Here is a 25,544-nt window from a genome sequence, read left to right on the forward strand (position 1 = left end):
CGGAGAAGGATGACACTCAGGCCAGAGTGACCAAAGAGAGCCACAGTTGGAGATGTTTGTCTTCCGCCTCTTCCTTCTGTTATGGTGTCTCATAAAATTCCCACTTGCCCACAAGTCATCCTGCAAGAAGCAAGGTCCTCTGGGATCAGCCTTCCAAGGTCAAGGATGTGTGGCTCTACCTCACCTCTTCCTACTGGGAAAGCAGCACAGACCCTGACCCATTTCTTCACCTTTCAGAGGCAGCTGGTTTTTCTCACTCCTATACAATGCTCTCCAGAATACACTCCTCTCTCTTTCTCTCTCTCTCCCTCCTTCCCTCTCTCTCCCTCCATCCCCCTTTCTCTCTCTCTCTCTCTCTCTCTCTCTCCTCCTCCTCCTCCTCCTCCTCCCTTCTTCTTCTTCTTCTTCTTCTTCTTCTTCTTCTTCTTCTTCTTCTTCTTCTTCTTCTTCTTCTTCTTCTTCTCTCTCTCTCTCTCTCTCTCTCTCTCTCTCTCTCTCTCTCTATGTTTCTTTCTGGTGGCTCTGTCTCCTGACTTGGGGGTCTCTTGTCCTTGTATCTATAGCAGGCACCGACCAATCAGTACTTGGCTGGTGGCTTGAAGGGACTCCAAAGATCTTGAGATCTCTGCAGCTCTCTCCTTGGTAGGAGGTATCACCCCTGTAGCACTTGGCCCCACCTCTGTGGCCCCTCTGTGGAATGGAAGGGGCCTGCATTCCAGCCGAGGAACTGCCTTTAACCACAAAGAGGAGGTTGGACTCTGATTCCGTGTCTTTCTACGTACCCCCTGGCCTAATTCTGATGGAGAGCAGACAGACACAAAATTCTAATCTGAGAAGATAAAGGTGGCCGTAGGCTCAGGCCCCTCATGGATGAAGGTCTGAACTATGGCTTCATCCAAGAGAATGCTGAGATTGGCAGAGGTGTGTTGGGAGGGTGGGAGAGAAGCAAATTGGCACCGGGGTAGCGGTCACAAGATAAGTATCTGCTGTGGCCCTGACTGTGTGAGCAGCGCCACAATAGGGGCTGTGGTCTATCCTCTAACCTCTGCAAAAACATGGAGGAAAAGTGGCCCTGAGTGCGGCAATGGTAGACTGCCGTGGATTCTGAGTGGTTCCCTGAGCTGTTTTCCACAGACTCTGCTGGACTAGTCCAGCTGTTGTCGTCAGGAGGACTCCTATGATGTCTTCCTGTTCTGGTTCTACTGCACCTCTGAAGGCTGAATGTCCACGTTCAGCTCTTCTCCAGTTGCTTATGGTGGGTTGTTGGAGCCCTGACCAACAGAGCCCCCCAAAACCTAGATCCAGCGCAGGAGTGTGAAAGCTTGGTCCCTTTGGAGCTGGTCACTTTTATATCACAGCCTACACCCTTGCTGGCTCAGGCTGAGGCTCTACCCCTCAGTGATTGCTCCTGGGCTTTCTTCCTTGCTGACTCATATGCACACAACTCCTCCAGTGTGGAAGACATCATCAGAGCCCAAATAAATGCTCAGACTCAGCAGCAGACTCCAGATGTCACCCATGTTGACAAAGAGCCCAGGAAATGGAGATCAAGTCCAACCCCTAACTATGTTGCAGAGAGATGTATGTGTTAAGGAGCTTGGTACCATTCCTAAATCGCCCAGAATTCCATAGAAATGTAACAGACCTAGAACGGGGCAATAATCTTGAAAGAAAAGAACAAAATGGGAAGAGTCGCAATGTCGGGTTTCAGCACTGACCTCAAAGTGACAGTAACTAAGACACCATGTGCTGGATGAGGACAGATCAATGGGGTAGGAATTAATCCATAAATAAACCCTGCTATTTATGGTCAAATTGAGTTTTGGAAATGGTGCCAGGAAGTTCAGCGAGGGAAGAAAAGCCCTCTCAACACATTTCTGCAACCATCAGATAGCCACATACAAAAGAATAAAAATGGACCCTCCCCCGACATCACATATAAGAATCAGCTCAAACTGGATCATGGACATAAATACAAACCCTGGAGCTACACAGCACACAGGCAAAATCCTCATGACTGAGGGTTCAGCGAGTCTCCCCAATACAACAAAACAAGAGCAATGGATGTTCCCAGCAGCTCACATGAAAGACTCCAGCTGCAGATGACACACCCACAAAGACACGACAGTCTGGCAAGAGGGACAAGCACGTGACAGTCATACATCTGGCAAGTGTAAGGAAGTAACTTAAAAATGAAACAACAACAACAACAAAAAAAACCCACAAAGATTTCCACATTGGGCACTGCTCTGTAAGCAGCTTCCACATTGCCGCTGCCATTCTTTTAACCAGAAAAAAGCTGACGTACTGAAGATCAGTGGATTTTCTTGGACCTGTCAGAGCCGAAGACAGAAAGCCACAGTGCTCCCAAACGTATAGAAGACAACAGTCCTGGGTGAAAGGGTTCCCCGGAGCTGAAGCTAGCTGATCAAGAGCTGCAGAAGTGCCTCCTGGAGATCCTCAAGCTGTATTCCTAGGGCCCACTCACAGGCTCTCACTCCTTTGTGGGCTTCATTCCAGGAAGCCGATAGTATTAATAGGGAAATCAGAACCGTTCTCCACTTGGGCTTAGAAGAGGAGGGAAGAACAGCCAGAGAAACACACCCACAGTCTCCCCTATGAAAGTAGAACCTGGCGTCCAAGGGGAAATCCACCATAGTGGGGAGGCGATTTTTCTGACAACAAACTCCCCTAGACTTGCCCAACCTCACCCTAGGGGAGGGAAAGAGCTGAAAAAATATTGGTGACGGTCCGTGAATTAATACAGACAAACAACTCGCCCCATCTGATTTCGGCACCGAGAGAATGGCGGGGCACAGCACAAGTGCTGATGGGAAGGGGCTTCTTGCTACGAGAAAGTGCCCCCACTCACATGGAAGGGTGTTGCTTGAATGTAAACTTTAAGCGGCTGAAAGCAAGGTGAAAATTCTACCACACCCTCTGGAAGGATTTTAACGCTGATTTGTGTGCTTGCGTGAACAACACGTGGCAGAGGTGTGTACGGTGGTCAGAGGAAGACCTTTAGAGAGCCGTTCTCTTCCTTCCATAATGTGGGTTTCAGGACTCAAACTCAGGTCGTTGGGCTTGGCAGCGAGCACCTTTACCCACTGAGCCACCTTGCCAGCACTGCTAAAATGACCACTGAAAGATGTGTAATCGGTGAACTACGGATGGAGGCGAATTGTGTAAAGTGCTTGATGAAAACCCGGGGAGGCAAAGCTGGAGAGAACAAACGTGGCAGGTGGACAGACTACGAACAAAGTAGAAAGGAATCTGACTATATGTCTTTGTCAGTGGAAAAACACATCGGCTAAAGACAGGTACGGGCACGGTGGACTGTGAAAGATAATCCAGCTTTCCAAGGACAGAAAGGGACAGTTCTCCGATAAGAAATGTGTTCATTAGTCAGTAAAATGCAAATAAAAACTGCCATCAGAACTGGAAGTGTAGCTCAGCTGGCAGAGCACCTAGCATGCATGGAACACTGTGGGGTATGGCAGAGCACACCCCCTACTCCTAGCGTTTGGGTGGTAAAGGCAGATCAGAAATTCAAGGTCATTCTTGGCTATAAAATGGATTCAAGACCAGCCTGGGCTATATGAGACCCTGTCTCGACAAACACCCAACAAAACATGCAAACAAACCAATACTTCATCAAACCAAACACACACACACACACACACACACACACACACACACACAGCACATACAAAAAAAAAAAAAAAACCCTCACTGCCTCATACTCAGTGTCATGGTTCACAATTTAAGATGCAAGCTGAACGGTAAGAACTGGTGTGGACGTGAAGAATTAGCACCCTCATGGGTGGCCAGTGGGAGTATCAGATGGCATGGCCATGGAACACACCACGGCGCTGACAAACCAAGGCGCAGAGGTGTCATACAAGCCAGACGTCACACTCAGGTCCCTCCAAAGAAAAACAAGAGCACAGCCGCAGGAGGGCCCACACGGGGATATTCATTCACACGGTGTTACGATGGTTCAAAAGCAGAAGCGGCCCAAATTCCAGTCTAGTGACAAATGGCTGAGTGAAATGTGATATATTCACAAATAAAGCACTAAACGGAAAGAGGATTTTTTTTTTCACAATCAGAAGAAGGGAAGTGCTGGCCTTGGGGACATTGTAGGGTGAGTCTCGAAAACACTATACCAAGTGCAAAAAGCCTGCAGGACCACACTACGATTCGTTCTAGGTGAAATGTCACCCACAGGGACAGAGGCGGCTGCCATACCTGTAGCGGGAGGCTGGAGAAGAGCAGTTGATGAAAAGGGACTATGAGAAAATTATCCACTTAGATTGTGGTGGTGGGTGGTCCACAAGCCAGAGATGATGATGATGATGATGATGATGATGATGATGATGATGATGGTGATGATGATGATGATGTGTGTGAATTGTATGCTATGTGATTGTGAGAAAATAAAGGTATTCATCAAAGTTCCTCAGTCTCCAGGTTTTCAATTTTCCATAGGAACATTGGATATTTTCCCAGTGTTAGCCGACATTCACAACATACTTCTCACCCTCCAACCAAAGCTCTCACCTACTGCTGCAGGATGGAGCCGAGTTCCTCCCAGTGCCTACCTGCACTTGTTCTCATTTGCAGCCTCCAGAGGTCAGCATGGAGTCACTCTGTACGCTCTCCATGTCTGGATTTCCACACGAGTTACCCATGCCCACACAAAGCCAGTTTCTACCCCCCAAAGCCCTGGCTCTAGATACCCCAAGCAAGAATCCCCAGTATCCCTACTCTTGGCACCTGGCCCAGGGCTGTCTGGCTGAAATTCAACCCACAGACACCAGGGGTGCCATGGGCAGTTGGAGGAGAGGACAGGAGCCCCACCTACCTAACTAGGTCTGAAAAGTCAAGGTGCCCAAGGAATGAACCCAGCCCTGCATCCCACAACCACTCTGGAACAGCATAGGGCCCATCAGGTCTGGGAGGTTATACTTCAGAGTGTCAGGCTCAGACAGGTCAAAAAGTTAGGCAAACACTGACCACCGATCACTCTGACAACAACATGTAATAGTTGCTCTCTTGTGCACACCATCTGTATACCCTGGCACTTGGAACTAAACTGTGACGCCCCTCCCCCACCGCAAAATGCTCAGGACAAAACCCTAAGACCTGTGAATAGGACTTTACATGGGATGCTCAAGATTGACAGATACTCCTCTTGCAGGATATTTGATCCTATTGTGAACTGTAAAACCCTGTTTCTTGTTTGGTGTGGTTGGGCCCTATCATACACTTTTAACTTTCCGATTATTGTAAACAGGTGATTATGCTGTGGTTCACTCAGCCCAGTACACATCTTTAATCCAAGAATTTTCTGTACATGGGGTTTAATAAAGTTAACCCTAGGTCAAGAGGCGGAGGAAGAAACCAGCTGACAGGGATTAAAGAATAGGAGGGACTTTGAGTTGAGGGGTATTTAAGACTGTGTGGAGAAGAAAGCTTTTTGAACTGGCTCCTTAGGGCTTGAGCTTAGGCACTGGCCCTTTTTTCCTTGGCTGTCAGTGGAGCTAGTGAGCCTTTTATGTTTTTTCCATCCAGACCTAAGCTGAGAAGGAAGGTCAGCTAGGGGCTTTCTCTGCCTTTCTGAGCTAGCAGGTTTTCACCCTGCTTCTGGCTCCTGAGTCTTTATTGGTAAAACAGAATGGTTGGGATTTTCATTCATTTTTTTAAAAACAACACACTCCCAAAGCCAGAGAGGCAGGGAAGAGTTTCCTTCCCGGAGCCTTAGAAAAGCAGAGCTTTAACACTTTGTTTTCAACATGGTACCCCCGACCACTGATGAACCAGGGCACAAGTCACCTTAGCACTAACACCCCTGGGCTTGTATCGGGGCTTTTCATTCTTGGTGCCTATCCTTGCTTTCAGCTGGTTCCCCTGGTGATCACTGTCCAGGAGCAGGAAGCAGCTGAGGGCAGCTACGTAGACAGGCTGGAGGTGGGGGTTGTGACGAGGGAAGCTGGGAAAGGTGGAGGGAAGGTCATAGGCCTCCTCGGGACTCCAAGAAGACTATTGCTGGACATATTGTTCAGGCTCTGCCCAGAGGCCATCAGAGTACTGAGAAGGGACCTTGCACTCCACACACAGGGCTGAGGGGGTCCTGAAGCCTGAGCCCAGCACTCACCGACTGGGAGCTGTCTCTGCTGCTGTCCCGAGACTTGTTCTTGGCCAGCCGCTTTTTCTTCTTGTGCAGAGGCCTCGACTCCAGGATCATCTCCTCCAGCTCAAAGGTGGGGTCACAGTGCAGACGGCCTTTCTGTGGAGAGACAGGGTACTGAGCCCGGCCTGCGGGTGCCACCCCACCCCCAACAGCCTGGAGTCACCCGTCTGAGCACCCGGGCTTACATTGGGCACGAAGCCTGGCTCCACCTTCTTTTCACTCAGGTCATCCCACAGCACGTGGGCCAGCGACGGCGCTGTCTGCATGTCTTGGAGACTGGAGAACCGGTGCTCAGGGTTCACGGTGAGGAGCTGCAAGGAGGCCCCCTCTCAGACAAAGCCCCACAGAAGAATGGCTACCTGCCCCACATTGGAGCAACCCTTGAAGGTGTCCATCGCTCTGAGGCTTGAGGAAAGGTGGCAGCAAGCAATATGGCCCTAGAGACTCTTAGATCCTTGTGCCCTGATACCCAAGGACAAGAGCTGCAGGGATGTCCTGCCAAGATTGGCCAGCAGGTGGCAGTGGTAGCCCGGCTAACATTCTCCCATAATAGCACATAGGCCAGGCCCAACTAAGTACTGCAAAGCCTCTTCTGTTACCATATAGAACCTTCAGGCTCCAAAAATGTATAAATCCATGCTGGGTCAGGACATCAGGTTACCAGAGACAGGTACCTCCTGGTCATGTCTCGTGTATAACAACCATTTCTTCACACCTGTCCTGGCTTGTGGGCTCTGTTCTCCGGATCCACTCCTTGGGATACTCCAAATCAACATATTTAGAGAAAAGCTCTTCATGTGATAAACAGCCCCTAGTCCAGTCCCAGGGCATAAAGGTCCCTGTGTCCCTAATGGCTGGTATTCTCCATTCTCCATCTACAGACAGAGCTTGGCTGTGAGAGGTGAAGGGGCAGGGGGCAGGGGGCAGGGATTAGGGGGCAGAGCCCAGGGGGACTGGCTTTCTTCTTTATTTGTCCCCTGGGAGTGGTGATCCAGGCCCTGTTCACCTTTCAGGGTGGGGACGGGGGTAGAGGAGACTACAGCATAACTTGAGACATGTGCCAGTCTGCTACCGTCTCTCTCCTACATGTGTGATGCAGAAGGCTTGATGTCTAAACTCTTTGCCTGGCTCTGAGCATCATGGGAAGAGGATGACGGCCTTGTCCTGACACATTGGTCACAAACTGGGGCGTGCTGTTATTTAGCTCACCATGAGAGTCCGGTCAGACTGGCTCTGAGAAGCACACGGCTTGCCTGCGGCTAGAACTAGAAACCCATGTGTTGGTACAAGATTCCTTTTCCCTGAGCCAGACAAGGTCTCAGAGTCATTGTCTGGGAAAGATTATGGCTGTGCTGGTGAAGGGTTCTGTGCCCATGAAAAGATGGGGTGCCTCCCCGAGCTCCTGAAAAAGTGAGTGCAGGAATGGGTGGGTATCTGGGGGCGGAGGCGAGGGAAGGAGGCTCACCTTCCGCAGCAGGGCTACCATCTCCTTAGACCAGGTGGGCACGTACTGGACACTCACGGTGCTGAAGAGCTGAACAAGTGACTCGACGGCGTTGCTCGAGTGGATATCGTAGGGCCTCTGTGGGCAGGGATGCACTGCACCAGGTGCCCTCTCCGCCACTGTACCCCCACACAAGTACGACCCCCCCGAGAGCCGATGTTCAGTCCCAGGTGCAGGCCTGGCTCTGAGAACAGCAGCCACCAGATCCAGAGCTGGGGGGGGGGGGCAGGGAGGAGCTTGCACCAGGACTGAACTGGGTACCACAGCCCAGAAGTTCATCTGTCAAGGAGATGCACTCCCTACCCTCACCGAGACCTGAGGCCTGGGTGGGCCCGTCCCAAAGGACAGGAGTTGCTGTCCTCATCGGGACTGGGGTTCCATGGAATGGTGGAGGGTACCCCCAAGAGAGGATACAGAAGGCAGTATGAGGCCTAAGCAGTTCACTGCCTCTACCCCCAGAGAAAAGAAGCAAGTCCCTCCCAAGAACCTGCTGAACACACATCCTGTCCACCACCAACCATTCAAGACTTGTTTGCTTAGGCATCTGTCATACTTTGCTAAAAGCCTGAGTCCACTGAGGTTGGAGTGAGGGGTATCATCCTCCTTCCATGGCTCTCAGCCAGTATGGGGCAAGGAAGTGGCTAGCTCAGGGTTACAAGGCTCCGTACCCATCCTCGCAGCAGCTCGTAAGCCATCACCCCGACTGACCACCAGTCCACCTCGAAGGAGTAGCCAGTGCCGCCATTGACGAAAGAGTGGAAGATCTCTGGAGCTGTCCAACAAAGAGAAGAACAGCTGAGCTGTGGGGCTAGAGGGTCCCGACAACCGGGCAAGACACAACCAGGCCTGCACCAGATCTGAAAGAGAACCCCACCCACCATGGTTCTGCACTGTTCATCCTGCAGGGATCAGCCCCTTCTGGACTAGCCCACAGCAGATAAAACACTGCATAGCTAGGCCATTTGGTCCACCCCAGGTCCTCTGCTCTAGCGAGTGTGCAGGGATAGAGGGAGCTGTCTCATGTCTCCATCCCAGGACTCTTGTGTACACCCTCATGTTTTTCTGCACATATCAGATTGATCATATATTTAAAAAAAGAAAAGCATTTCCTATCAATCCCGCTGTGACTTTATCTGACTGTGGAGAAAGGTCTGTGGCCCTGCATGTCCAGGTGTCATCTGAGGCCTTAGGCTTACCCATGTATGGCTTGGTCCCAGCCAAAGCTGTCGCCCTCTCCCCATCCTTGATGATGGTGGCAATGTTGAAGTCGGTCAGGTGTGCATGTCCTGTGAGGAGAGGTCAGACATGGCTTTCCAGGTCCTGGGCAGGGCACCCACACTCCTCTGCCATGTCCCAGAGCTCCAGAGACTCACCTTGTTCATCCAGGAGAATGTTGTCAGGCTTGACATCTCTAAGAGAACAGAAGGTGACAAGAAAATGAGCTTGAACCCATGTCATTTCTGCCATGACATCCCTGACAGAGCCACGAGTTCTCCAGGTGCCAGAGGCAGAGGCCTGGAGAGCACGACTTGGTATGTAGAATGGGTCCTGGCATAGGGCCTAGTGTGAGCCATGGAGGACACACTCTGCACTGGTCAGAGAGCACCAGGGCCGCCCAGAAGCCAGCTGCAGGAAAGCCACCAGCAATCTGTCTTCTGAGTCTTGGTGGCCAAAGACTATCTAGGACTGCACAGAAGGCACCCACAGCTAGAGGGCTCTGAGGACTACAGAAGGCCCTCGGGGCCAGGTTCCCGAGATGCCCTCACCAGAGCATCATGGGACTGCATGGAAGGGGACTCATGCACATTCTGCCCATAATTCAGCTTCAGTCCTCTCAACCTCAACTTCCAGATACACAACTAGCATTCAGTAGCCATCACACACTCGAACCATGCCCAGGAAACAGAATCCCAGGGTAGAGAGGCAGAAATCAGGTTTGTTTGACTCAGTTTGCACCAAAGCTGCAGGATTTTAGTGTAGTTTCTGCTTCCTAATTCTACCTGCTTGCTAATTAGATATTTCCCAGTTCCATGTGCTTTTCACAAACACCTCAATCAGTGTGAAGTCCCAGGGTGCTGTCAATAAACAAAGGAGAGGCACAGGTGTGCCCAGCCCTGTGTACACCCATGAGGACTAAGCCCTGTGTCCATACTCAAACTGGGTTGTTCGGACAGGGCCCAGTGCTGGAAACAGGTCCTTATGGAAGGGTGTGATTAGAAGCCAGACCAGGTTATGCTGCACTGGGGATACCCCAAGGTTATTGCCAACCATTCAACCCAGGTGGGTGCCTCATCCCACAGGTGTTCACACACCTGTGGATGATGTGCTGGCTCCGCAGGTAGTCCAGGGCCAGGGCCATCTCACAGATGTACAGCCTCACTGTGTCCTCTGAGAACTGGACATTCTGCTGTAGGTGGTAGCGCAGGTCTCCACCCAGAAGCAGATCCACCACCATGAACATGTCCTCCTCATCTTGGAATGAGTACCTGTGGGCACCAGGGGAAGACTTGGCATGTGAATGGCTGCGGACCCAGAGCAATGGCTCCTGTCACACCTGGCTCTTCCTCCTTCCAGTCTGATCGCCATCCTGCCTGACGCATTGACTATACCCTGCCCAGAGTGGCACTAAGACACTAAGGAAGACAAACAGCCATGTCCATAAGGGTGGTTTGGCCAATGCCCATACGTGATGACTGGAGAACAGAAACCATGTACATTCCAGAGCTGCTTCAGGCTTCCCTGGTTTCTTCTAAGAGGATTAAAAACAAAAACAAAACAAAACAAAACAAAACCTTGGCTTGTAAAAGAAAAACAGGAGACAGTGCCAGTGAAACGCTTACTACATATCAGGGCAAGGAATTGGCACTTAGTGAGTAGACGCCATGGGGATGGTGGTGGCGCTGGTTATTATGATGCTGGTGCTGATGCTGACAGCAATGGTCATGATGGTGATGGTAGTGCTGGGGATACTGGTGCTGGTGATGATGGTGATGGTGTTGGTGACAGTGTTGGTGATGATAGGGATGATGGTTGCAATGATAGTGACGGTGGTAGTGATGACAGCAATAAAGATGCTGCTGGTGGTGGTACTGATGTTGATGATGATGAAAATGGCAGTGACGGTAGCAGGACAATGCTTCTTTCCACTCTGTGATTTCTTTCGTGAGCTCTCAGAGGTAACTCTAATTTTAGACAAGCGACTCTTTCATGAAAAAAAAAAAAAAGAAAAGTCACAGAGCATTCACTTTTGTGTGATTTCCTGCTCCCTGCCCTCCGGAAGCCACCCTCTCTCCACCTCAGTGGAAGGCGGCCTGGTGAAGGTGGCACAGGCAGGATTCTAAGGAAGGGGTCAGGTGGAGGGGACTTGGGATGTCATGGTGGACACACAGCCCTAGATGGCAGGTGATGTCTAGAGGTCTGGAGTGTGGAGGGAAGGGAAAATATAGACTCCGAACTCCTGCCTTGTGGCCCAAGTCACACCAATGCCTGCTGAGTTATGAATGGCAGCACTGGGGAGTCTCCGGTTCACAAGTGAGGAGACTGACAACAAAGAGGTCATGTGTGTGCTCTACAGCATGGCAGTGGACTCAACACGCCTGACCATTAGGCAATACTGTCTTTTAGAAAACCTGGAAGGCTGGGTTGCTGAGGCCCCAAAGATGAAAATACTGGCCTTCCTTTTTCCCAAGATGCCTCAGTGCCAGTATCGTGTCCCCCCCTCACAGTGAACTCCCTCCTTTCCCCTGATCCACTCCTGAGCTACAGCATGGCAGGGGTAGGCTTGAGGGGTGCTTCTCACTTAGATATTCTCCCCACTTTAGAATGTTGCTCTAGTATGCTGAAAACAGGACTGAATGTATACCACAGAAATGGTATCTGGTTCTATCACTCCTCAGCCTGCCTGGAAAATAGCCAGCCACAAGCATACTAGAGCTTCTGAGTAGGAAGGTAGCCATTCCTGAGCCATGCTATGTAGCCTTGGGGAAGTGGCCAATGTCCACTTTGAAGTTTCTTGACTTATCGTGTGTGTGGGGGGAACACCAGTAGGTTGCAGTGTGGGGTGAGAGGAGTCTGAGCTCCAAGCAAATCTCAGGTTCATTGTCAAAGAGAACACATTTGCTTTCCAGTACCCCAAACAGCAACTGGCTGCTTCTTCCTGAAGATCTGATGGACACAGGGTCATCTATAGGACAGGGGTACTATGCTTTCTAGAGGCTACCTTGCCAGAGGTCCCTGCTGTTGGAAACCCCATGGTCCACAAAGCCTTTGTCAGTCATGCCCATCAGTAAGTGCAGCAGAGAACAGAGCCCACTATAAGCAGTCAAGGAGACTGCTTCCCTGTGTCAGGGAAGATCCATGCATTGGAGAGGACTCCAGGGTTGGGAAGACCCCTATGGGGGGAGCAGTTCTGCAATGGAGAGGATCCTGGATCCCTCCCAAAAAGGACAGACTCAACCTCCCAGCAGCCCACATGGTTCTTATGCATCTGGCACTCATTTTGTGCAGGAACCTGAAGGTCACGCCTACACTTGGTTGTACAGCTTAGTGCTAGACCCTGGGCTCCTCGAAGGCCCTGGGAGATTCTATATGAATCCCAGCAAACCATGGTCCCCTGAGCCCAGCAGGCCCTGAACACAGAAGCTGAACAGACTGGTAGGTTGGGGAGCAGGGAGGTCTAGTGCATGGGGAACATCCCAGAGGTATTAGGGCCAAAGAACAGCAGGGCCCCTTGTCCCAGTCCAGAGGGTAAATCCCATTACAAGGGGCATCCTTGGCAGGCCCTCAGGCAGGCTCACCAGAGGTTCACCAGGAAGACATGCTCAATCTCCTGCAGGATCTCCAGCTCCCGGAAGACATTGCGGACCTCATCACGCTCAATGCATTGCTGCTTGTTCATGTACTTCATGGCATACATCTTCTCCGTGTCCCGCTTCTGCACGATGCACACCTGCAGGGCCAAGGACCACTCAACAGAATGCCAGAAAGTGAACTCTTCGGCCCCTTCCACCCTGGGAGAGCCAGGGTCCCTAGCTGGCAATGGGACCAGGCGGTGAACAGTCTACAGGCTGGCAGGGCCCAGTCACACTGCACCCAGACAAGAGTCCTAGCTTCATAAAGACGGGATAGCTTGTGTGCCGGTGCTGAGCCCCTCGCCAGCCATGACTTGTGCAAGTGGTCTCACCTTACCAAGCTTCGACATCCCCTTCTCAGGGCCTGGATCAGCATGTGGCTTTGAGGTATGTTGGGGACCGTTGTGTGGTTTGAGTGTGAAATGCTCCCTCCACAGGCTCATGTGTTTAAACACCCAGCCTCCAGTTGGTGGCTCTGCTTTTGGAAGCTTTCAGAAGCTTTAGCAGGTAGAACCTTGCTAGAGGAAGTAGGTCCCTGTGCTTAGGGGAGGGAGTATGATTTGGCCCTACTTCCTGTCTGTTCTCTGCTTCCTGGAAATGCCCTCACAGACCCATCTAGAGGCGTATCTCTTAGCTGACTTCAGATCCCATCCAAGTTGACATTCAAGATAGTCATCACAGGAACGAAGGAGAGAATATCCACTTATCACAAAGCTGTGTATCCAGGAAGCTGCCATCTACCACAGGATCATCATTTCCAACAAGCGGGGACTGTCCTTGATGGCAGGCCCCTTAGAATCCTGAAGGCACATGACAGTTCAGTGTTGTACTGTCGTGGTCAACCACCAGCACTGGTACTACTTAGCAAAGAGGAACATGTGATGAGAAGAACGAGGCGAGGGGAAAAGCAGCTGATATCCCTTGTGGCCAAGAAGTGTCACCAGAACCAAGGACAGAGGTTCCCAAAAGGAAACAAAGTTAAGACATAAAAAGCTGGTGCAGAGCCAGCACCCACGCCCACTGCAAGCCGCAGTGGCTCTCTTAAGGACAGGTGATTCACATAACCAGAGCCATTTGCTGGGGGTTATGCAGACTATGGTCTCCAGGTCTTTGTGAAACACTGGTCACGGGTCTGAATGATTCTGAACCTTGAGGTGGGTGAGACTAAGCCTGGAGCGGCACTGGCCTCAGACCAAATCTCTGGATACACCCTAAGAGAACCCACATCCCTCTTCCTGGGAATATGCACAAGGTAAAAGATCTCTAGGACTTCTTAAAGCAAGCTGACCTCTAACCCTGTGCCCAGCAGCCTCCTGGCATAGTTCGGTAAGCTTAATGACTGCCACACAGCCATTCAAGAGTCACTGAAAGGACTTTTAATGACATGCAACCACTTTGGAACACCAAAAAGAATGCTAAGCTATGTAATAAAAACAGTAGGGCGATGCACTCAATCTGCATAGACGCTAGAGACGAAGGCAGCTTCACAAACGCTACTTGGCTGTGGTTTCTGTCCCTCTACTGTGCAGCTCTGGTGACAGCTGGTGGTGCTTCTGTGGAACCTGCTCCACAGCAGTGGCATTAGGGCTGTCTGGCGCTCTGGTGTTGGATGAGGGGTCGGTAGATGAAGTGGCTGAGCAGCTTCTCTCAGACACAACTTCTGTATCCTCAGCTGAAACTTCCAAGGCAACACTACACACATAGTGCTTGACCGCAGGCGTTTGTAAGCCCAAAGGAACTGAGCCTGAGACACGATGCCAACAGGCTATGAAGGGGACATGGTAACTGCCTCTAGGAGCCCACTCGCCTCAGGATAAACTACTAGTGGCACAGATACAGCCAGGTCTCCGTGGAGGCCACAAAGACCCTTGCAGAACTCTTCTGGAAACTTCCTCTGCTGGGGATGATGCCCCAGGAAGACTCTGGTCCAGGGAGTCACCCTGAACATGCACCAGCTCCTGCCTGCATGGACCACCCCAGGGGCCCAGTCTCAGCACTGCACTGCCCTTTGAGGAACAGACCCGTGGGAGCAGGTGTGGGGTGCAGGGCCCATAGGGAACATTCAGAGAAGGGGGTCCTGTGTCTGAGGGTTGAGGCAATGATCCTTCTCAAATCTTTCTTTTCCTAAAAAAAAAAAAAAAAAAAAAAAAAAAAGCTAAGTGGGGCTATTGCTCAGTCAATAAAGCAACTGTCTAACATGCACAAAGCTCTGGTCCAATCTCTAGCATTTCATAACACTGGATGTGGTAGTGTATTCCTGTAATCTCAGCACTGAGAAGATGAAGGCAGAAGTTCAAAGGCATCCTTGGCTACACTGTAAATTCAGGGCTAGCCTAGGTCATGCAAGACTAAAATACAAGTAAGAAAGAAAAAAGGAAGGAAAGAAGGAGGAAGGGGGGAGATGAGGGGGGAAAGGGAGGGAGGGAAGGAGAAAGGGAGGAAAGAAGGGAGGGGGGAAATGAAGGAAGAAAAAAAATGAGCAAGCTCAAAGGTTGTTTTCCAGGAAGCCATAGGACTTTCTAGCTGGCTGCCCAGGATATAGAATACAAACCCAGAATCTCCCAGGAGGGCCTCAGACAGCCAAGTATAACTTGCCTTTCTGTGTCCCTGTAGGTGTTCCATGAGCTGTCAAACTAAGTCAGTCATCTAGAAATCAAGCTGACAAAAAGAAAGTGAAAGTCCGGGCTACTGGGCAGTTATGCAAATGTGTGTGAATAAGCACAGCCGCACTCACAGCCAAGTCCTCTGCTTCCCCACACTCGGCTTTGCAAGTGCTCTCAGGACTTCTGCAGAGAAGGGTTCAGCTGCCCTCTCGCTCGAAGGTACAAATGTCCTGGAGGGAAGCTGCAGGCGGGGTGCTGGGCAACAGGTAGAGCTGACTCAAAGGCGCCTGGCTAGGGCTCAGAAAGAAGGAAAACCTCAGAATGCCTCAACAACCCTACAGTAGCATAAGGCCACTTCTCAGAGTCTGCCCACCCCCGGCACTAGCCCAGCCAGGTCTGTGTATAGGCCACTAAGATTGCTGCAAAACTGCCTGGCTCTCAGAGTAGTTAGTTCTCCTGAGCATTCTGAACCTGGATGGACCTTGATACCAAATCTGCTGTGATGCTAACTGTCCAGTTGCAGAGAAAGGCCCACAAACTCTGCCCAGAATGAGTCCGTGGGCTGGAATAGGGTAGTCTCCAGGCACCTCAGCTCACTCTAGGACTGGGGGTCAGGCCAAGTGAGCCACTGTTGGCGTCTGTGCTGCGTCTGTCCATTCAACAGTCCTGCCTACAAGGTCTCCCTCAAGCCAAGCATGGAGTTGTGACTGAGCAAAATGACAGCCAGGCCAGTGAGGGAGTTAAAACTATGCCGTACTGGCACATTGATTATTCTGAATTAAAGGAACTTTTAAAAAGAGCAGGCAGAAGCCAATAGCTGAATATCCTGTCTCCTAAGAGCAAGAGCTGAAACTCCTTCCCTAAACTGGAAGGGAGGCAAACATCCTTGCTCAGAGCCCAACGCCAGAATGAAAGAACTGTCTAGACCAAACCTGTAGCTTTTCCTTTTTTTAATCCTCCTTCATGATCTGGTTGCTTCTTTGAAGGTCAGTAGTTGTGTGATGCCAGTAGTTCTTGGTCAGAACACACAACCAGCTGCCACAGGTGCTTCCTAAGCAGTGTCTTTAGCACCACTGCCCTGCAGCCCAGAGAACTGCAGCCCTCCTTGGGATCAGCTCTGTCCAGGGGCTCTGTGCTACCGTGGGGTCCCGCCCCTTGGAACATGGGTCAGGTCGGCAGCACCCAGTACCCCCTGGACAGGCCCCTGCCTACTGGGTGGCTCTGGGCAAGCCCAGCGGCGGTGACCTATGCCCTGTCCCCTGCACACTCCATCTCTTGGATCACAGCCCTAGCTGCATTCCCAAAGGTCTGCAGCCATCAGGTACCACCAAGTGAGACACCTCTGCCCACAATTCCCAGCCTGCCTGATCTTCCCAGCAACCCCAGCAGCAGTGAACCCCATCCCATCCCTCGTGCATCTCATTCCCGGCCACAGCTCAGCCTGTAGCCACCCAGGGCAGCCAGGTTTAAGATGTCTTTAAAAGAAGATTGTGACTCAGATCTTCCAGGCACCAGCAACCACCAAGGAGACCCAGGAACCTCACCTGCCTGTCTTCTGTTTCCCTGCTAGTGATGGCAGTGCCTGCGGGAGGCATGGCCTTTAGGCACTTGCCTAAATGTTCACTTGCCACCTCGGTCCTCTGCAGCGTGGGAGAGATGCTTTGCAGGGTGTTCCATCGAGGCTGCTAGGCCAGCCTAGAGCTCTTATCCTGCAGCCAGCCTTAGACATGGCCCTTTGGCCCCAGGCCTCCCAGCCCCAGCTTTTTGGCCAAGAGACTGGCTGCAGATGTACGCCCCACTTGGAACAAAGAAACAGAACGAGCAATGTGCTCCACGCTGCAGGTGTCCCTCCCTGCTTCAGGTGTCCTCACAGGTGCCCCCAAAGCTTCTGCACCAAAACATTTTCAGGTGCCCGTCTGCGCTCGGCCACCTTCTTGTGCACCTGGGACCCCTCCTGAGCCATTCTGGAAAGCTTTGGGGGCTGTTCCGTGATCACAGAGGAGCCTGAGGTCAGCATGTAGCCCCTGGAGGCATCTGTCTGGGTCTGGGGCTAGTGCAAGGATGTCCTTGGAGTCCCCTCTCTGAGGCTTACTCTTCCCTCCTTTCTCTCTTTTTCCAGGGTTATGGTGTTGGGGTGCACACAGGAGACAGGGAAGCTGCAGCATACTTAGCACAGGCTGGCAGAAAGCCCTTCTGATGGCACATGGGGGACAGCTCGCACGAATTGGGACTGTGAAGCAGTGCGTGCTACAGAATCTGACCCAGTCACTCACCACAGGTCCTAAGTGGGTCCTCTCCAGTGACTGGAAGACACAGATAACTTTGTCCTACTCTATAAATGTGACGGGACAGCACGGTTTGGGGGCACTGCTGAGACATCAAGTGGGTGGACAGAGGACTCCCGAAGGCGTGAAGAGGCCACTCCTGCTCCAAGACTAAAGTAGTTGCAGGTTGGCAGGCCACAGCGTGGGAAGGACAGGGGAAAGCATGGGCGGTCAAGTGTTGAGCCGCAGATCTCCCCCCTCAGAGCTAGCTACAATCCTTCTCCAAATTACTATTTTGAAAGCCCATTGAAAATTTCAGAATGAAAATAAGCGTCAGCCTCAGCAGGCCACCCAGCCTCCCGCTCCTGGATCTAGGCCCTTCTCTGACTGACACTTCATTCTGTTCCCAGTGAGCAGAATTATGGGTCTGTCGGTCAGAGCCCAGGCCAGTCAGAGCATGGTCAGGGGGGCTTCTCGTCTCTCACAAATACACCTTCAAGCAGGAGGCAGAGAAGGCCAATTACTTCTGAGACAGAAGTGAACAGGCTGGGAAACTACCCAAGGAGTTCCTCCCTTTTGGGAGTGTGGGGAGGGGAGGAGTCTCTGCCTAGCAGGTACAGAGCCCTGGGTTATTCTGTCCCTTTTGTGCCTCCCCTATGAGAGCTTCCTGCATAGTTCCCCGCCCTCCTGGGGTCAGTCACAAACACCCACACACATCACAGGCCCTGTCTCCAGGATCCCTGGAGGGGAGAACCTTCCCTCACTCTGGGCAGAAACCCCACAGTCACTGCCAGGGAGGTTCTCTGTAATTTTCACACTACAGTGAGCCACCAGGAGCTGCTACCAGCTACAGAGCCACAGAGAAACAAAGGGAGCAGCAGGTATATGGGTTTCCTGAGTCTTTAGGCTCTTGATTCTTAAGTCTAAGGATAGCCCAGTTATGGTGAGGGTCTCTGAGAGCATGACCAAGCTGAGGGTCTGGAGGTCACAGGTAGAGGTGGACCCCAAATCAGTGGCAGATGTCCTCACAGGAGACAGAGGGGAAAAAGCATAGGCAGGAAGAAGGGACAAGGTCACATGGAGACAGAATGGAAGTGAACACGCTGAACTTGATGATGGTGGCAGATAGCCATGAGCCAAGGACTACTAAAGATCATGGGGACTGCTCAGCCTCCAGGATCCAGGGAGGCCAAGGGTCTTTCTCTCTTGCTTTTGGGAAGAGCCAGTCCTGCTTCCATATCAGACCTCAGTCTCCGGAGAGTACGAGCATGAGCATGGAGCATTGGAGCTGGCATGTTGAGGGACGCTGTTTCAGTCCCAAGAAGCCAAACTGCATGCCTATCTCCGGTAGGCCTGTCATGGATGGATATTCCGGCTCCCTGAAGACCCCAAGACCTTGGCCTAAACTTGTACTGTCCTCTCACCTGGGCACCTTCTCTCTTCTACCTACTAATCCGGCTCCTAGTCCTTCCTCTCCTCAGCCTCCTTTAACCATCACTGTCTTCCCACCCAGGCTGGCCTGGCCATGTCACTGCTGAGTGGGGCTGGCCTGCAGAGCTCTGGACACAGTCACAGCTGCTAGGGATGGAGCTGAGTTTTGCCCTTAAAATGGGCCTCATTAATTTCATCTAAGTGCCCTTTGGTGGAGGCAGCTGAGGAGGCTTAAGCCCAGCTGGAAGAGCCTGGCTCTGCTGGCCTCCAATGCCAGCTCCCACAGAGAGGCTCCAAGAACAAGTTTCATGCTGCCCCGGTTTAGAGGGACTGCAAGTGTGGCAGGTCTGACATTGCAATGTTTCAAAAGGTGAAAGGAGACGTGGGGCCTCTCACAGCTAAGCCTCTCACAGCTAAGCCTTTGCAGCAGGCCCCAGTGAACTGTTTCCTCAAAGGAAATTGGTTCCGGGCTTTCTGGGCCACTTCCTCGGTAATCCACTTATGCTAGACAAAGAGGAAGTGGAATCAGATCTCAGAGGAGTGAGCCCTGCTGCTCCTGGGCTGCACGGTGCCCTGCAAAATGCCACTGCTCAGCCTGAAATAAGGTGGTGACTAACGGCGGTGTAAGCGCCATTCTAATTGAATGCTGTTTACGCATCTTGCAGATTTAAGTGATTCACCACAAGCTCTTTTTCTTTCCAAGTCAATTCTGTGCCCCAGAAAGCAAAGGGCTGACAACAGGTACTCAAAGCCCCTGAACACCATAATGAACGTACCTCCTGTGAGTAACAGAGCCCAGGGAAGGCAGACTGAACCGCAGGGTACAAAGAAGGATCCTACCTTTCCTAGGATTCTGTTGGTAGCCAGTGCCGGAAGCACCGACACCATAGGATGTGTCCTGGAGAAGCTGTATATGGTTGCCAGAGAGAGCTGACCCTGAGGGTCATAAAGAGAACAGTGTTCCCGGAACAGGGCCAAGCAGCTCATGCCAAAGAACAGCAGGGCAGGGGCTAGACAGAACAGAAGAGACTCTCCTGCTTCCCCCAAGAGGTTGTGATCTTGAAGATCTCTGAGAGATCAGTACTCCTCAAGTCCCATCCTGGGCCCCTCCTGGACCAGATCCCACAGTTCTCTAATGTGCTCAGCACCTGTCCCCAGACTAGTCTTCCTTGTCTCCATGTCTGTGTCAGGGCTCTCCCTTCTGTCCCCTAACGTCTGTCACTCAGAGACTTCAGGGCAATGCTTGTCCTTGGGACGTACCCAAGGGTGCTTAGCCCCACGTGGTAAGGAGAGAGGAGCAGGGGAGACAAAGACTTTGTTTTCTCAACTCTAAGCACTGCTCCCTGGGCAGCATCTGGTGGAAGCCAAGAAGCTTTGCATGTCACTGTGTATTTGTCACTTCTTGTCACTGTAACCAGATACCCGACAGAAGCAGCTCCATTTTTAGAGAACGATTTATTTTGGCTTGAAGCTTAATAAGGTACAAGTCACATGGTGGGGAAGGCATGACGGAGTCCATGGGAGTGGAAACCTGAGGCTGGGACTCTCTGTATCCCATAAGGTTAAGAAGCAGAGAGGAATGTTGGTGCTTGGCTCCTTTCCTCCTTTCCTTCCCCTTTTCTTCAGCCTGCATCCCCAGCCCACGGGATGGTGTCATGCCCATTGGAGGTGTGCTTTCCTCCTGAGTTTAAACTCTCTGGAAACACGCTCATGCACCCTCCTGAGTTTAAACTCTCTGGAAACACGCTCATGCACACCAAGTGGTTGTCTCATAAGTGTGACACCAATACGTGGAGAGACAAGCAGGCCAAGAGGAGCAGAACAGAAAATGACAAAGCAGACCATTCTGGTACTTCTTGTGCCATTACAGTGGCTTAAGTTAAAAAAAAAAAAAAAAAAGAGGGGCTGGAGAGATGGCTCAAAGGTTAAGAGCAAGTTAATTGCTCTTCCAGAGGTCCTGAGTTCAATTCCCAGCAACCATCTATAGTGAGATCTGGTGCCCTCTTGCAGATAGAACATTGTATGCATAATAAATAAATCTTTAAAAACAAAAGAATTTTTAGTAAGTGATGTTAGTTATTATCAACATCAACTAAGTCACTGTATGAAAGTTTGATCCATGCCTGACACTACAAGCCAGAATGAGCTCCAGGCTATGAGCTTTAACCTAACACATAACAAAACCTAGAAGCGATAGAAGAAAACATGGTGTCTCTAAATGAAAGAAAAGACAAAGTTCTGTGGCTCTGATTCCAAAACAATTTGGAAAGTGATTGATAAAAAATGGTTGCATAAAAGAATATATTGTGCATGGAAAAGGGTGTATAAATGAACTTGAAAGACAATTAAACTGAGAAAATATTTGCAACTTAGGTCAGAAATGAAGGTTGTCATTCCTAATAAGTATGGCGCTCCAGAAACAAACAGAAATACCAACTGAAGAGGAAAAAAAAAAAATAGGCAAGTTAGCCTACCATAAGAGAAACTCAAGGCAAAGCTAAGTGAGTTGCTGTGCCTCGTCTGTTAGGCTGGCAAAAATCCAAGCAGCTGGCAACACGCCCTATGGCAGACACCCCGTGGAAGACAATGGTGCCACCGCTATGCAGGGGACTTGGCAATTTCTAGCGCAATTCGTGTTCACCACCCTCCAGCCCACATACTCCACTTCTAGGAACTAACCCAAAGACACACTGCAGCAGCTCACAGGCATGGCTAACGCACGAGGCCCAAGGACAGCTGGCCTTGTTGGCTCACCTCAGACTTAGCAACAGATCATGACATGACTGGCCGGCAGAAGGATGTCCTCCAGAGGCGTACTTGACTTCATCCTGGATCCTGTAGAGGTGTCACTCTGCTTGGGAAAGGGACTTTGAAGCTGCGGTGCCGACGTTGAGAGGATAGCAACCTGGACCAAAGGCAATGATGGAGGCTGGGGGTACCCCAAGTCAAAGAAGAGACGCAAGACAGAAACAGGAGGCCTGAGTGGCAGCGAGACCACCAGCCAAAGAGTGAGAAACACCTCTAGACACGAGAGGCAGATTTGAAATGGATTCTACCCGGAAGTGTCCAGAAGAAATGCAATCCAGCCCATACCAGGCTGCAATATACAAGTGGTCAGTACGCATGGACAATGGCTGCCAAAGTCGGATACATACGGGTCTCAGGCAAGAGCATGGCTCTCTGATGATGGGACCTTGCTTCGGCCACGGCTGATCTGATAACGACCATCTAGAGATGGGGAGGAGCTCACAGATAGGAGTCCCTCAGGACAGAGCAGCCTGGGCCTCAATCAAAACTACACAGCAGGGAAAAGGAGGGGCAGATACATAATGAGGGGACCAAACCGCTACTGTGCAGATTCACTATCAACATGATTTAGAGAAGTAGCCATTATAACAGTCATGAGGCCTTCAGGAGAATCCCGACTCTGGCCAGTGCCACACTGTTGACTGTTTTAGGTGTGAAAAAGTTCTGTAGTCATGTTTAAGAAAATCATCCTCGTGTTGGGTGGTGGTGGCACAGACCTTTAATCCCAGCACTCGGGAGGCAGAGGTGGACAGATCTCTGTGAGTTCGAAGCCAGCCTGGTCTACAGAGAGAGTTCTAGGACAACCCGGGTTCCACAGAGAAACTCTGTCTCAAAAGATACCAGAGAGAAGAGGTAGGTTGCTCTTTATAAATCAGTTGGATTCATGAAAAGGGCAAGGAAGAGGAAAGGCTTCCACAGGAGTGGTCAGACATATGGTAGACCATCATATGCCTTTTATTTATTTATTTATTTATTTATTTTCGAGCTGTGAGCCTCAGTACCTCAGGATGGACTGAAAGCTGCCGTTCTCAATGGTCAGTGGAGGGGTATGGTCAGCACTAGCACTGGGCTCTGCTCTCTGTAGAGGCCTGGAACCCCAGGCCTAGGATGAGATGAAGACAGCCTTCCCTGCTAAGGGTCAGCACTTGCTTTGTTGTCCTGGCCCTAGAAATTTGTGAATTATCACAGGTGTGAGGCCCCACAGGGGGAGCACACACAGAGCCAGCTGATGTCCCAGAATAGAGAGGGGTCTCCAGAGTGCCCAAGCAGAGAAGGAAGCACAGTGCATGGTGAGCAGCCTTGACCTTGTACAAGGCACCCACAGCCTCCTATGACCTATATCTTCGACAGCTGTGTCTGCCAGCCCCATGAACTTCACCAGCAAGAGGCACTCCTCTAAGCCCAACAATCAGGGGGCAACCATCCTGGTCCTGGCAGTCAGCAGGACCACCCTCAGCTGAACTCCCTTGCTTAGTCCTCCCAAGCCAAGCCACTCAGAGACCAGGTATGTCAGGAGGATGACAATGGCCTTCACACGCCTATGCAGAGAAGAGAGCAAGAGCTCTCCGCCTAAACCCATCGTGAGAAAAACAGCTATTTTTAAGGCACCAGCGCTGCCTTGGTGACCCTGAGAGGCAAGCCTGGCACATTCACATGGTGTTTTGGCCCACTTAGGAGCATGTGATAAATGCTCTGCTGCATGCTGGCTCCGTGGGGCGGTGGCCAGGAGGCTTTCTTTGTCCTATGGGCTTTCTTTGTCCTATGGCGGGAACAGAGGCAAGTCCAGAACAGAGCTGTTAGAAGCCGGATTTGCAACAGGCTGTGGATGTCCCAGCATCCCCAGCCCTCACAGCCCCCACGGTGTCCTTGGTGCCCATAGTACTCTGACACTCCTGGGCCCCCACAGCCCTGGTGATACCCCCAGGCAAGATTCAGAGTAAAGCTGCTCTCCGGAGAACATGTCTTCAGAACTAGGGAAGGAGGAAGCCCCACCCTGCCTTGGTCAGCTCCTGCAGTTGGTGCTTATCTCACCCTCCGACTGTTGTGACTTTTGAGGAACCCCCTGTAGCTATGCTCATGACTGGAGGTTCTTTCACCTACAGTTCTGGGAAGGGGTGGAGTCCTGTTTGATCCTCAGCACTTCCTGCTCTTCAAAGCCACCTTGGCCGGCAGCCCTGGCTTTCATAGAGAAAGGTCCCCACTGGGGGACCCTCTCAGTGTGGTAGGGCACGGGAACCTCCTGGGGTGAGGATAGGGCCCAGATGGCTTCTAGAGAGCCCAAGCACAGAAGTGAATTTCAGAGGACATCAGGAAGAATGAGTGCCCCATGGCAACTTCTTCAATGAGGGTCTGAGGCAGTTCACTCAAAATTCAAATCCCGGAGCCAGCGTGGGCCTGAGTGACAGAGCTCTTTGGTGGGCAGGTGAGGGCAAGCACTCTGTAGCTGCACCAGCCTGTACAGGACTCACTCAGACCTGACAACTATCCAATCAGAGTGTCTCTGAAGCCCTTCCCTGGGTCCCGTCTGCTGCTATGGTCCCACAAGAGGACATAAGGTCCCCCTATAGCCCCCTCACCTCTGTCCTCCCAGGCTGGTGTGTGCATGTTTTCTGACCCCTTTTCTACTATGGGCCAAAGTACAAGCAAGAGTATTGCCTCCTCAAGATCCAGCTATACCACTTCTAGGCATATATCCAAAAGATGCTCCAGTACACAATAAAGACATTTGCTCAACCATGTTTGTAGCAGCTTTATATGTAATAGCCAGAAGCTGGAAACAACCCAGATGCCCCTCAACTGAGGAATGGATACAGAAATTGTGGTGCATCTACACAATGGAATATTACTCAGCAATAAAAAAACAAGGAAATAATGAAATTTGCAGGTAAATGGTGGGAACTGGAAAAGATCAACCTGAGTGAGCTATCCCAGAAGCAGAAAGACACTCATGGTATATGCTCACTCATATAGACACATATAGGATAAACCTACTAAAATCTGTACGCCTAAAGAAACTAATCAAGAGGGAGGACTCTGGCTAAAATGCTCAATCCCCATCCAGAGAGGCAAAGAGGATGGATGGACATCAGAAGAAAGAGAAAACAAGGAACAAGTTAGGAGCCTGCCACAGAGGGCCTCTAAAAGGCTCTGCCCTGCAGACTATCAAAGCAAATGCTGAGACTTATGGCCAACTGTTGGGCAGAGTGCAGGGAATCTTATGAAAGAAGTGGGAAATAATAAGATCTGGAGAGGACAGGAGAGCAACAGAACCAAAAAATCTGAGCACAGGGGTCTTTCCTGAGACTGATACTCCAACCAAGTACCAAGCATGGACATAACCTAGAACCCCTGCACAGATGTAGTCCATGGCAGTTCAGTGTCCAAGTGGGTTCCATAGTAATGGGAAGAGGAACTGCCTCTGACATGAACTGATTGGCTTGCTCTTTGATCACCTCCCCCTGAGGGGAAGCAGCCTTACCAGGCCACAGAAGATGACAATGCAGCCACTCCTGATGAGACCTAATAGACTAGGATCAGAGGGAAGGAAAAGAAGACCTCCCCTATCAGTGGACTTGGGGAGGGGCATGCGTGGAGAAGAGGGAGGAAGGGAAGGATTGGGAGGAGGGAGCTACGAGGGGATACAAAGTGAATAAAGTGTAATTAATAAAAAATAAAAAAAGAGTCAGTTTCAAACCATCTTAGGTCACAAGCAGCACAGTCAACACACGCCACTGTTCTGAGGTCTTCAGGGCACACTCGCTGACGAATGAGATAGCTCCACCAAATCTGCCCGGCCCTAGTAAAGTCTCACCAAACTGCCAGTGGGGTAGACTCTGCGGGATGCATGCTCAAGGGGAAGAGACAGATGTCTTAGCTGGAGCCTGTGTG

The 25,544-nt window shown here is 51.1% G+C and overlaps 1 protein-coding gene across 1 annotated transcript in view; it reads right to left on the minus strand.

Annotated features, from left to right (window-relative positions):
* Window positions 1-25,544, minus strand: part of Stk32c (serine/threonine kinase 32C) — an 80,653-nt gene that overhangs the window by 3,540 nt on the left and 51,569 nt on the right. Inside the window, exons 3-10 of the mRNA XM_021637837.2 lie at window positions 12,497-12,648; window positions 10,013-10,186; window positions 9,074-9,111; window positions 8,897-8,986; window positions 8,369-8,472; window positions 7,662-7,778; window positions 6,382-6,507; window positions 6,161-6,292 (exon numbers count right to left, since the gene is read on the minus strand). Coding sequence (XP_021493512.1) covers window positions 6,161-6,292; window positions 6,382-6,507; window positions 7,662-7,778; window positions 8,369-8,472; window positions 8,897-8,986; window positions 9,074-9,111; window positions 10,013-10,186; window positions 12,497-12,648 — 933 coding nt within the window. The remainder of the gene's footprint in view (window positions 1-6,160; window positions 6,293-6,381; window positions 6,508-7,661; window positions 7,779-8,368; window positions 8,473-8,896; window positions 8,987-9,073; window positions 9,112-10,012; window positions 10,187-12,496; window positions 12,649-25,544) is intronic.

This window comes from Meriones unguiculatus, chromosome 1 (assembly GCF_030254825.1).
Source record: "Meriones unguiculatus strain TT.TT164.6M chromosome 1, Bangor_MerUng_6.1, whole genome shotgun sequence".
NCBI classification, from domain to species: Eukaryota; Metazoa; Chordata; class Mammalia; order Rodentia; family Muridae; genus Meriones; species Meriones unguiculatus.